At 50.6% G+C, this 12,881-nt stretch overlaps 5 protein-coding genes across 5 annotated transcripts; 3 read left to right on the forward strand and 2 right to left on the reverse strand.

Moving 5' to 3' along the window:
- Positions 1–74: 74 nt before the first annotated feature.
- N7446_006976 (HECT-type E3 ubiquitin transferase UFD4) lies at positions 75–6,748 on the reverse strand. The gene is made up of 6 exons (XM_058515722.1): positions 6,375–6,748; positions 5,846–6,112; positions 5,715–5,788; positions 4,998–5,629; positions 754–4,945; positions 75–696 (listed from the first exon to the last, which is right to left on the reverse strand). Exons 1-6 carry the CDS (start codon positions 6,464–6,466, stop codon positions 500–502), a joined length of 5,454 nt encoding a protein of 1,817 aa, XP_058372900.1. The 5' UTR covers positions 6,467–6,748; the 3' UTR covers positions 75–499.
- Positions 6,749–7,340: 592 nt separating this feature from the next.
- N7446_006977 (uncharacterized protein) lies at positions 7,341–8,109 on the forward strand (the record flags this gene model as incomplete). The annotated part of the gene is made up of 3 exons (XM_058515723.1): positions 7,341–7,459; positions 7,512–7,785; positions 7,849–8,109. 3 exons carry the CDS (start codon positions 7,341–7,343, stop codon positions 8,107–8,109), a joined length of 654 nt encoding a protein of 217 aa, XP_058372901.1.
- A 465-nt stretch (positions 8,110–8,574) lies between these two features.
- Positions 8,575–10,215, forward strand: N7446_006978 (SIS domain-containing protein; the record flags this gene model as incomplete). The annotated part of the gene is made up of 2 exons (XM_058515724.1): positions 8,575–9,157; positions 9,268–10,215. The coding sequence occupies exons 1-2, from the start codon at positions 8,789–8,791 to the stop codon at positions 10,213–10,215; spliced, it is 1,317 nt and encodes a 438-aa protein (XP_058372902.1). The 5' UTR covers positions 8,575–8,788.
- Positions 10,216–10,528: 313 nt separating this feature from the next.
- Positions 10,529–11,530, reverse strand: N7446_006979 (class I SAM-dependent methyltransferase; the record flags this gene model as incomplete). The annotated part of the gene is made up of 2 exons (XM_058515725.1): positions 10,529–11,283; positions 11,353–11,530. The coding sequence occupies 2 exons, from the start codon at positions 11,528–11,530 to the stop codon at positions 10,529–10,531; spliced, it is 933 nt and encodes a 310-aa protein (XP_058372903.1).
- A 623-nt stretch (positions 11,531–12,153) lies between these two features.
- N7446_006980 (uncharacterized protein) lies at positions 12,154–12,729 on the forward strand (the record flags this gene model as incomplete). The annotated part of the gene is made up of 2 exons (XM_058515726.1): positions 12,154–12,460; positions 12,521–12,729. The coding sequence occupies 2 exons, from the start codon at positions 12,154–12,156 to the stop codon at positions 12,727–12,729; spliced, it is 516 nt and encodes a 171-aa protein (XP_058372904.1).
- Positions 12,730–12,881: the final 152 nt, after the last annotated feature.

Consider the following 12,881-nt stretch of genomic DNA (forward strand, 5'->3'; position numbering starts at 1 on the left):
GAATCCACGCAGTGACTCGGGCTACGTAGCCTAGTTCTATTGACCAACCATTTACGCCGAAAAAGAAAACCTAGGGATTTTGTTTTTAATAGTGATGATTACTATCTAATCACTATTGAAAAGGGAAAGCTCACCACAACGCCTTTCAACCCAGATGGCATACAATGAAAACAAAGGGCCAAAAGAAACAAAGAAAGGGGTGAAACAGCCCGTCCGAAAACTTGGGAATGGGGGATTTGCCAAGGGAAAAACAAGGCAAGGGAAAGGGAATTTAATAATGGGGGGATAGAGCTCAAAACAAGTAAATCAGACATCGTCGAATCGTAAATGGGGCGTTCTCTGCCTTGGTTGAGAAGGCGAAAGAGGAAGCAACATTGGAAGCAATGGATCAGGGTAGATGGGTAGATGAAGAAGGAGGGCAGAAATCGGGTCGCGAGTTCACTCTGAAAACAAAATTTAATCCAAAATCAGGCAATGATCTTGTGACTGCGATCTCAGCTTAGGAGAGGTGGAAGGCTCCCTGGCCTTCCTTGATAGCGACGGACAGGCGCTTTTTCAAAACGTCCAGGTCGCTGTAGTCGGGGAGCTTGAGGTAGTTGACACAGGTCATCACACTGGGGAGGTAGTCATCTGGGGTGTAGGGGTGTTCGCTTGGACGGCACACGACAGTGAAAATAGGTGTGAGACTCTTGAAACCTGTGGATATATTGTTAGCTGGGTTACTTCTGTACAGAAAAAGATTGGGAAACGTACCTCCGATAGGAAGCTTAGGACTACCTGTAACAAATTGGAGGAAGTCTCGGCGTTGCTGGTTATCCAGCTCGCTCATGGTTTGGAGCAGATTGCGTATACTCCGGCTGTCCATGTTGAAGCCATGGTCAGCCTTAATGGTATCCATCAAAGTTTCAATAGTCCAGTCTTCCTTCGCCTGTCCGAAAAGCATGACAAGCTCGCTAGGAGTGAAGGCCCGAAGAGAAGAGTATGGGAAGACCTGAGAGAAACCCGTGCGGAAGGCATCGACTTGACGACGGACACCGCTTCCTAGGGTCATGTCGATCACGCGCTCAATGTATGTATCGACGTTTTCGATGGTCAGCGGCACATCAGAGCCACCGGGGATAAGCTCAATGGCGGGATATCCAGGGAGCGTAAAGTCCAAGCTCAAGTCATCGACCTTGACACCATGCACTGTGATCTCTTGCACAGCCTCTGTCTTGTGGCCGGGGCTGAGGGTGTTATCGCTCTCAATTGCATCCTTGGCATGGACAAATTGCTGGAGCATGATCAAAGACTTAGCAAGCTCCTCGTCAACCAACTTCACAGTGCCCAAAGATGGGGCTACAGAAGACAGGGTATCGGCGATGCGGAAGAATGCTGGGTTGAAGGAGATATCGATGATCCTGGAGTCGAGCATAGAGCGCGCAACGAACTTTCCAAGAACCTTGAAAATGTTCAATTGCTTCTTGCCGGAATCTTGGGCTGCCTGCTGATCACTCATGGGAGCAGGGAACAAGCCACGCTTTCCAAAGGCGTATTCCGCTCCGGAAGAGGCACCTTCAGTCTCTCTCCAGATTTTCAGCTTCTTCTTAGAGAACTCCTTGGAAACAGTAGAATAAAATTCAAGAGTGGGGCCAAGGCCAGTACCAACTTCCTCAAAGTATTCAACCTCGAGTATACTAGGGGAAGAGCCATACAGCTCCATGACCTTCATAGCAGAATCAAGGATGCGAGCGCGGGAAATGCGCACTTTCTGGCGTTGCAGTCGACCGAGGAATGGGCGATCATCACGGCGCATATCGCGACGGCTATCCTCGCTCTGGGAGTTTTGCCATCTCATCATTGCTCGCGAGTAGCCAAAGGCGGTTGATTGCAGGAACAAATGCCTAGTCTCGAATGGGAACAGGAATGAGAAGAGCCTGGCTAGATCTTCACTCCAGCTTGGAAGGCAGCTACTTGCCACAATCAGTGGCTCCTCCAGCTGTCGGTTTATCTTGGCTGTGAGCTTTGTGTTGATAAACTGGGCCAGGGGCTCTGGGGTAATTGTAACCGAGTCCTTGTTCTCTGTCAGAATATCGTCAATTGTCGCATTCATTTCATGCAGGACACGAAGCAAACAGAGAATGGATGCTGTGATTTTGTCCTTGTCGAGAGATGCGGGCATATCGAGACTGTCACCATTGGATGAATCTTGGTTGACCTGGATGAGAGTCGATGGCTCTGGAGGTGGAGGGCCAGGGACCCGTCTGAATGTGACTGTGTGGACAGCAGACCAGACGTTCTTGGCACTGTTTTCATCCAAATGCTCACGATTGTGGTGGACAGCACGGTAGACTGTGGTCTCGCTTGAAATTGGCTGGCCATCTACAAGGAACTCGATGTGCCAGTCCTGAGGGACGGAAGCCATCGCAGCAGCGTAGGATGAGAATGGACGGCCAGCAGTAGCCAAAGATGCGTTCCCCATGGGGTTGGAAGAACCAACGCTCGGGGCTGAAGCCGAAGCATTGGAGGCTGCACCGTGAGAAGGAGTTCCGACGCGAGTACCGTCCTCCTTGCGAGCTGTGACCTTGCCCGAAGACGCCACTTCCATGTTGACTGCGGAGGGGTCGGAGACACCATCATCCTCAAGATCCTCATCAAGATCATCAACGATGGCATTGAGTTCCTCATCTTCATCTTCTTCTTCTTCATCTTCTTCATCGGTCAATTGTCTCTCATCCGCGCACTCAAGGGGCTCGTCGTCATGTTCTTCTTCCTCTTCTTGAAGGGCCGTGCGGCGAGATCGGCGACGTACAGCTGTAGGAGTATCGCCTTCTTCAGCAGTGTCGGCGGCAAGCCCACGAGGGCCTCCTGCGCGACTAGGTAGGATGGTCCCTGGTGGATGTCGGGAAGGGATGGAGCCAGGGAGCTGATCACGCATTCGCGCTGCGTTGGCAATTTGAGAAAGGATAGAATCCCTAGGTCGTGACGGTCGAGGACGCTCAGACATGCTGATTCGAGGGTGGAGGAAGTCATCCAACGCTTTGAAGGTTGCGATGGCATGAATGGACACCATGAGATTTCGATAAGGGCGGGGGATCTCAGAGGCGTCATCCGCAACCAACTTGAGTCGCAGCTGTTTGCTCAACATGTAGTTGGCATTGCTGCGTGTGTTTTCCAGGGAGTTATGACTGACAGTTAAAACTTCGAAATGCTCAGTCCTACTAAGCAAGTCTTGTAACTTCCGAATCAAAACGCTGAAAGGGGTGGTTGCGGTACTCTGTCTCTGAGCCTTCTCCGAGATTGGAATCCCCATGAAGGCTTGCAAAAAGGCAGCTCGAGCATTGCGGATGGATGGGGCTTGGTAATTACCGAGAACATCCAGGAGGACCTCTACAATGCCTGAGTTGAGCAGTTCGGAGCTGGTGATGCTCTCCAAAGCGTCCCCGACAAAGTAAGATGCAAGCTTTTTGAACAAGGCATGGCCATCGCCGTTGCCGTTGGAATAGCATGTGCGTATATCAGCGGCCAGAGATTGAAGTTCCTTCAAGATCTTAAGGGCCTCTGCTCGGACTGCTCCGCCATGGCTTTCTTCATAGCTTTCCAGGAACGTCTGCGCATCTCGAATGATAAGATCGTTGATGGTGCTGTCCATTTTCTCGATACTCCGCGGGCCCAGGGCCAAGTCTTCATCGGAATCAGACATGTCTTCGTTGTCTTCATCTTCGCCATCGCCCTCATCGTCATCGTAGTCATCGGCTTCATCTTCATCTTGGTCCTCATCTTCATTTTGGTGGGATGTAGTCTCTGCGCGGTGGGAATGCGAGGGATTTGTGCTGTTCTCCACATCGGCAGGATCGGATGTGACAGGAGGCTCATTGCCGGAGAGCGTGCCCTCTGACAATTTGACAATCTCTGAGATGACTCCTTCCCGATGGAACTGATGTTGGTATACATGCTCAAGGCGTTGGAACAGAAGCTCGGAGCAACGTAGAGCTAGGGACACGAGGGATGGGTGATCTTTCTGAGAAAGGATAGAAGCTAGGAAGGAGGCATATGGAACGGTTCGGAGGGCATCTTCAATCAAGGAAGGCTCCAGAATGTGCAGCATCTTCAGCTGTGCAATAAGAACCTTCTGGCGGACGTGCAAATTGACCGTGCTAGAGTAGGCATCGGTCAAGGTGGGGAAAAGGATCATGGCAAATCGCTTGAGCTGAGTCTTGCAGTTGTCGAGCAGAGATCGTCTCTCCTCTACTGCATCTTTAGTCTTGGAAGATTTCAGATTGATAGACATGCTACTGTCAAAGTATGAGCTGAGAAGGGCGTCCGTCCGTGAGGCCTCGCGACTAGGAACACCGGGCAGTAGTTCGCAGATAACATTGAGAGTTTCGAAGACTTGTTCGCGGGGTCGGTGGATCAATGCTTGCATGACCAGCACACTGTCCATCTTGACAGCGGTGCTGTCCACGTCCTGTGGGGGAGAAACACCCGTCAAGATCTGATAAAGAGTATCAACTACATCCATCTTGAAAAGTTCATTTGACAGTCGAGGGCTGGTCTTAGAGATGATTGCCAGAACTCGAAGGAACTGTGTGTGGATGTGAGGACCGATGAGGTTAGTAGTCCCTGGCAGTAGCAGCCGAAGAACAGCCTTGAGCATGGCAGGTTCAATCAGTTCCTCCAGGTTCTCAGGGCGGTGCTTGAAGCTCTCCACAATCCGTGACACACAGAGACAACCTTGTTCAACAACCTTGGGGTCATTGCTGGACAGAACATTTAGCAAGGTGGGCATGACATCGCGTACAACAGGGAACGAGTCGTGAGGGAGATTGCGGCAGCAGTTTGCGGCTGTTGTAACTGCTGTTCGCTGGGTGCTGGTAGGGAAGAAGTCGAGATAGGTCAAGCAAGCAGTCAGTCCACCTTCCCGCACAATTGAGGCAGGGAAATCGACTGAGATCTTAGCCAATGTCTATATAATATGTTAGTGGAAGTGATCAAATGAAGAAATCAGAACAACTCACGCTCAAAGCCTGCTCGGCCAAATCGATAAATTGGATATCAAGAAGCTTCTGACAAAGGATCGGCACGGCCCCACCATAAACAACGTTGGCCACGGAGCCCCGTAAGGCCTCCATGAGGTTGGCAAGGGAGCGACAGGCGAGAAGCATGATCTCGGGGTTCTCCTCGCCGAACTGATTCGGCTGCATCAAGGTCACAAGCTCCTTGACGTACGGGTCGGGGGAGAATTGTCCGGTAAGATTATCCTCATTTGATACAAGTAGCAGATCCGAGAGCTCCTGAAGGGCGATAAGTTGAATGGATGGGTCGTCTTTTGCCCGCAGGTTGACGAGAATATCGCGAAGTCGGGAAGACATGCCGGACATCATACCAGTGAGGGCACGGAGGGTACTCTGAAGGCCCATGGGACCTCGCCCACCAAATAAGCTGTTGGCGAAGGGATCCATATCGTCATCATCAAAGGCGGACGGGTTGGTGCCATCATGACTCTCTTCTGTTGCGGATTCTTCTTGTTGTTCTTCTTGATCTTCCTCCTCCAGATCCTCCTCCGCATCTCGCATTATGACATCAGGGTTTGTCTTCGTCGTACGCTTCTTCTGACGTCGGGGGGGAGACTGTGTGGTTCCGGGTCGATCTACAGGATGAGAGAGACATCAGCATCTATCAAGTAAGGATATCCGTATCCGTTTAAAGGACGGATGGTGATCAACAAAACGCACCGCTCCGACTTGTCTTTCTCCGGGCGGGCTGTGGAGAAGTGGCCGACTTGGATTCCTCTGGTCGGGACGACGGGCTACATAGAATTCTTGTCAGCACCGCCCATCAAACAGTAAGGGTAAGCATCTCGTACCCGGGTTGTGACATGGTTGCACGACGAGTGCGGCGGGGAACTGCAACAGAGCCAGTAGATGGCGCTGTCGGTGGGGCAGCCGTACGTGGTCGCTTGGGCTTCCGTTGAGGTGATGGAGGCGATGGCTGGGCCGGAGTGTCGGTCTGTCGATCGTTGCGAGAGGATGCCTTGCGTTTGCGGGATGAAGCCGAGCCAGCGGCGGGTTGGGTACTGGACTCAGCAGGGGGAGGAGGGTCTGTCGCGAGTCTCGCGGCTGAGCGAGTGATTCTGGATGACATGAGAAAGAGTCCACGGTGAATATGTGAAATGAGGGGACAGAAAGAGAAAGAGAGGTGTAGAGCGGTCAAAGCGATAAGGCAGATCGGGTAGAAAGGTGACAATCCTCGCAATGGTAGCAATAACCAAGGATGCGTTATTTGTCCCCGAACTGAAGCAACTGAATGATGGAACGTGCTCTCAGGGTCATCCACAAGGTTCTCCTAGTGAGTGTTGGGGAAGGGCTTGGAAGGCAGAGTGGGTGGGAAACTACCTCAGGGAAGAAGAGGCCGTGGAAGTGCCTGGGGAAGTGGGATAATCCTCGAGAGGGTCCTGGCGGTTGGAGGAGGGCCTTTGTCTGGCCATAAGTTATTGGGTCTGGGGAGCTCGATTGAGTGTTCGTCACATCAACCCGCCATCCGCCTTGCTCGGGAGAGCTGAAGAGAATGAGGGAAACTTGTCAATGGGATCAAAGGTGGACAGTAAAAGGTGGAAAGGAAAGATGGACTGGAAGTGGAAGATGGTGAAGGAGAAGTGGAAAGTGGTGACGGACGGACATAGGCGGAGAGCAACGATGATATAAGACGAGTCCACTCAGGGATATTTCCAATGTTTGAACTATTGGACTGTTTGACTATTTGCACTATTACAACGCACTAGTACCATGTTCACATTTGTATCTGGCCTGGGAGTACCTAGTAGACCAAGCCACCGTATAAGTATAGTAAAGTCTAGTATGTATATAGGCTCAGGATCTAGCTTCAAGTCCGGCCTTCGATCCGGAGAGAAGATCACGGAGGCGCCCCGAGCCCTCAATTGACTCACCGAGGATGAAGCAAACACTTAATAATCACGGAATCTCATCTTCGGGGCCAAAAAAGAAAAGAAAGCGACTTCTCTTCTTCTTATATTCTTATATTCTCGCCGGAGCATTCCTTGCCGCCTTCGGTTCGCCCCCCGCCATTGAGAGAATTCGTCCACCCAACTTAACTTTTCTCCCCTTCAACTACCCCGGACTTTGACCCTATATTCTCTCCGCATTTTCCAACATGTCAACGGAAATGGTCGGAGAGCAGAGTGACGACGTTCATCAGGCGCCCGCCCACTTAAACCCCACTCCGATGGAGGAGTACACATTCCCAGACTCGCGCTTGAAGCGCACGATGAGCGACCCGGAGAAGACCCCCTCTTGCTGGTCGCATGTGGTTCTTTCTCTCCCATTACTTATCTCCATCTACGCATGTTCGAAATGGCCGCCGATCACGTCAGATTCAGTTCTGATTTTGAACTCATCGGAGGATACCTGTCGCCTGTGTCCGATGCCTATCGCAAGGCGGGTCTCGCCAGCGCAGAGCACCGGTAAGGGGATTCCCGCTCTCTACCATCCGACTCGGCTAACTGTGCTGTGCAGGGTGGCTATGTGCCAACTCGCGGTTGATCAAACCTCCGACTGGTTGATGGTCGATACATGGGAGCCTATTCAGAAGGAGTACCAGCCGACTGCGGTTGTGTTGGACCATTTCGACCATGAGATCAATACTGTGCGTAAAGGCGTGGATGCTGGAAATGGAACCCGGAAGCCTGTCCGCATTGCTCTGCTTGCGGGCGCGGATCTGATCCATACCATGTCCACGCCTGGCGTGTGGAGTGAGAAGGATTTGGACCACATTTTGGGTAAATACGGAGTAAGTTGGCCTTGGATTACGTTTGATTGCTATTAAAGATATGGCCCGCTAACATAATTTCAGTCCTTCATTGTCGAGCGCAGTGGCACAGACATCGATGAGGCTCTGGCCAGTCTGCAACCCTGGAAGGACAATATTCACGTTATCCAGCAACTCATCCAGAATGATGTTAGTAGCACCAAGATCCGACTCTTCCTCAGACGTGAGATGAGTGTGCGCTATCTCATCCCTGTCCCCGTCATTCACTATATTGAGCAGCACCATCTATATGAGGATGACGGCATGGAGAAGGGCAAAGAGCGGCAAGAGGGACGATCGGGATGATGCGACGAGATTGCCTGGAAATGCACACATAATGACCCTCAGCGATCCCGATACGATACCCCTGCCTGCCTGATTTACTGCTTTACTGGAGTTGGAGTTCTCTTTTTGCCCTTGACCTGATCCCCGCACTCGGAATAAAACGGTTAACGGGTTGTACATACTATTTTTGGCTTATATCCGACTAAATAGACCTAGATCTAATAGAGTATTACTCAAATGTCTAGTCTTGAATATAAACTAGATACTTTATATGTAGTATATACTCCAGTTTTTATCAATTTCTAATCTTCTGTTCTCGATTTGGACATAAATCGGCCTCGGAAATACTGGAAAAGGCAAGTCGCCTCCACATTCACCATCAGAGCATAGAATGACACCATCAAGGCTCTACACGATTCACAATCGGAGTTAAAGAAACAAAAAAATCAAGTAATAACGTAGTGAAGTAGTAAAGTACTCCGGAGTGAAGTGAAGTATAGCCGGTCCCCCACTACGGCGCGCATTATCTTCCGTTATCGACTGATCTCTGATCTCTCCACAATTAGCCGGCTTGTGGCCCTCCAAGAGAGACGCCGAGAGAGCTACTCTACTCAATTCCAGTCCCTCAGTCCCTCCCTGTACAACCCCTGGCACCTCACTATGATCTAGCAAACCCAATCCCCAATCCCCAATCTCCGCCATGACCGAAGAACGCAGCCACAGCCTCCCCAAATGGCCACTCACCCCTCCCGATTCCTCCGATCCCCAAACAACCAAAGACGTCTCGTCCGTCGTAACAGCAATCCATGTGATCTCAACCGAGCGAGAAGCCCTCGCCCACCTGGAACACATCTACCAGACCGATGCGCGAGCCCAGCACGACCTCGCCCGCGCCGTGGAGCAAATTGCGCGCAGCGTGCGGGATGGCGGCAAATTGGTTGTTTGTGGCGTGGGCAAGAGTGGCAAGGTTGGGCGCAAGATCGAGGCCACAATGAATAGTCTGGGCGTGTACAGCGCGTTCCTGCATCCGACTGAGGCTTTGCATGGGGATCTGGGATTGGTTCGGCCGGTAAGCAAAAGTCCTGCATGTCTGCAGTCTGCATTGCGGCCCTGATGGTTTCTGCACCGGTGTTGGGCCGAGAAACCTGAAGAATACGTTTACTGACTTCATTGGCACAGAATGATACTATCCTTTTAATTTCTTTTTCGGGTCGTTCGCCTGAATTGCTTTCATTGCTTCCGCATATTCCTGCTTCGGTGCCTATTATCGCTCTTACTTCTCATATACATCCGTCCGCATGTCCGTTGCTCACATTGCATGGGCCTTCTGGGATGGGCATTTTGTTGCCTGCTCCCATTCATGAGGATGAAGATGCCTCTTTTGGTGTCAGCGCTCCCACTTCCTCGACGACAGTCGCTTTGTCACTAGGTGATGCGCTGGCGATTGCTACAGCACGCAAGCTGCATACTGCTCCTGGCAAGGGTCCTGCAGAGGTCTTTCGAGGGTTCCATCCTGGTGGTGCTATTGGCGCTGCTGCAGCGGGTACACCGTTGACAACGCCTTCGAGTGGCATGTCGACAACGTTTGACTCTCCGGCCTCATCTGTATCCCTATCGCTTCCGTGGGAAGAGATTGGCAGTATTCCGTTGATTCCTCCCTTTAACCTTCAATCACCACCTGCGCAACGCCGGATTTCTCCAGATATGTTGATTTCCCTCGACCAAATCCCTACTGCCTCGTCTCCATCGTCGTCTTCACCTGGCGATGTGCGATTACTCGATATCCTCCTTACAGCAATTCAGCACCCTAATGCCAAATCATGGGTCTTTTTGTCACCTCATGAAATCATCCCTCCCAGACAGACCCGCTCTTTACTGTCGCCGGGTGGAAACATGGATATGCGTGTCTCCAATATTATGACTGAGAAGCCCAATACTCCATTTGCCATCCATCGAAGTAGGTGGCTCCTGGTCCCAGACTCAACACCACTCGCCGATCTCCGACATAAAATATCTGCATCCCGAAATGGACGGCACCCAATATCGGTGGTTGCTGTAGTGAAGGACATGAACTACCCCGACAGTTGCATCGGAGTAATGGAAGCAGAGGATCTCCTGAGTGCATGATCCGCTGAAAAGAAATCCATTTTTTCTTTCTCTTGGAAATATTTGTTTGATTTTACATACCACCTGCATCACCATACCTCTGCTTGACGATGTTACGCCCACCCATTTTGTTACTTTTGCATGTTTACATAGATTTTCAGCTCTTGCACATTACATTCAAAGAAGCCGAGCCACATGGCTCAGTCCCATTATACACGATGCAAATCAATCCCAATAATATATCTTGATAATACAAACAGTATGCGAAGCCTAAATATACAGTACATTCTCAAACCATCCACCTCACAACACCCCACCACACCACATCCCCAAATCAAGCCTTAACAATCGGCTTAATACCCTTATGAATAGCAGCAATACCACCAGTCAAATTCTCAAAGCCCTGACCAGGAATCATAAACCCAGCCTTCTGAATCATACCCCTAAACTCCTCCTGACTAGGGAATCGTTCAATACTCTCAACAAGATACTGATAAGAATCCCGATCCCCAGCAACAACCTGCCCAATAAGCGGAATCGCACTAAAATTCCAGCGCTTATAAATCCCATCCAGCACAGGGTTATCAACCTTGGAGAACTCCATGCACGCAAAAACACCACCAGGCTTAAGAACCCGGAACGCCTCATTCAGCGCGGCCTGCTTATCCGTGAAATTGCGGATTCCAAACACAACAGTGTACAGATCAATCGAAGCGTCCGGGATATGCGGCATGTGCTCGGCGTTCGCCTCGACGAACGAAAGCCGGTTCGTGTTGTAGTATGGCGTGTCGAGGGAGCGTTTGCGGCCTTCTGCTAGCATGTCGGCATTGATGTCGCTGATTGTTACGCGCGTCTCCATGTCGTGGTTGATGTTTGTTGCGTGGTCTAGCATGCGGAAGGCGATGTCGCCGGTGCCACCGGCTATGTCGAGGATGTTCCAGCCGCGTTGGTCGGCTGTCAGGGCTGGTAGACACGAGCCTGGGTTTAAGGAGCGCACGAAGTGGTCTTTCCAGAGGCGGTGGATGCCTAGGGACATTAGGTCGTTCATGCGGTCGTAGGAGGCGGCGACGGAACTAAAGACTGCGCCGACTGTGGGTGGATGCGGTGATTAGTTCAATTGTTGAGATGGTCAATTGGGTGCCTGGGTTCTGTCCTTACCTCGTGTCTCCTTCTCTGATTCGGGCACATTCGTGAACCCGAAGTGTGTCATGCGTTCATCTTCTGGCTTGTTCTGGGCGCGGGTGGTGCAGGAGAAACAGCGGTAGGGGGTGGGTGGTTGGAAAGCGCGACGCTTTGCACTGTAGTGCAGAGCTCGCCATGCTGAGCGGGACGACATGGTGGTGTTTAGAGGTGTGTTAAGCTGTTAAGCTGGCGAAGCTGTGATGGGCAACTTTTCCCAGCAGAATCCGCCGAGCCCGAGTGCGTGTCCCTAAGCACGGCCCTCATCTGACCAATCATGGTGCTTCATTTCCGACTTGTCCAGTAGATCTTTTGTTTCTCTTCTTTTGCTTCACCCGAGTTATGTTGGACTTTGCGGATTTTACGGACTGGAGTTAGAGTGCATATTGTCTATCTCCGAGTGCCTTTTTTTGTATATAAATACCACGATATTCCACTGAAGTGGCCATATTCTATACTCAACCAGAGCTCCCAGCCGAACCACTTTCGAAATAAACGGAGAAAATGACGTCCAATCAATTATCTTACTGTTGCACCATTGGATCCCTCCACAATGGTGAAGCAAAAGGTGAGATCAAAAACGTTGGCAACAGTAAATCACCCGCTTCGCTCGTACATATTCGTCCGTTAATTGAGTAACTTACAGTCTCAACCTACTTCGCGTACCCGGAAAACAAATCTACAAAAAATGCAATCCTTATTCTAACAGATGTGATGGGCCACCGATTAGTCAATACTCAATTAATAGCCGACCAATTCGCTTCAAAAGGATACTTCGTCATGATGCCAGATCTATTCAACGGCGATGTAGTCCCAATCAATAGACCAGAGGGCTTCAGCATCATGGACTGGGTGAAGGACCATCTACCCCTTCAAACGGAACCAATAATCGACACCGTCCTCAAAGCGATGCGGGAGAATCTCGGCTGTGAGAGAATTGGTGGTGTGGGCTATTGCTTTGGCGGCAAGTATGTCTGCCGGTACTTGAAGCCCGGCAAGATTGATGTTGGGTTCACGGCACATCCAACTATGGTTGAGGCCCAGGAGTTGCAAGGTATTGAGGGGCCTTTAAGTATTGCTGCTGCTGGTACGCTGATAATTCATTTATCATATGGAATGGGTATTCTGACAAGATTGGTGTGTGTAGTTCGAGACAACGTTTTTACGTCTGCTAAAAGACATGAAAGTGAGGAGATTTTGGATAAGTTGGATATCCCTTATCAGATCAATCTGTTCTCGGATGTAGAGCATGGCTTTGCTGTCCGCTGTGATTTGTCTAAGCCGAGGCAAAAGTTTGCTAAGGAGCAGGTCTTTGCTCAGGCTGTTGCCTGGTTTGATCAGTATCTTATTGTGTGAATTTTGATGAATTGAGATGAGGTATAACGAGGGTAATGTGTTTATAGAGGCGAGCGCGGCGTCTTATCAGGAGAGAAGTAGCATTTGATACGTAAGTGGACCATTCCACATCACTCGTAAAGGAGTATCTAGTTATTCTTCGTCAAGGCTAT

This window comes from Penicillium canescens (genome assembly GCF_028828765.1).
Source record: "Penicillium canescens strain IBT 15451 chromosome Unknown utg000004l_segment0_segment0, whole genome shotgun sequence".
In the NCBI taxonomy this organism is placed as follows: Eukaryota; Fungi; Ascomycota; class Eurotiomycetes; order Eurotiales; family Aspergillaceae; genus Penicillium; species Penicillium canescens.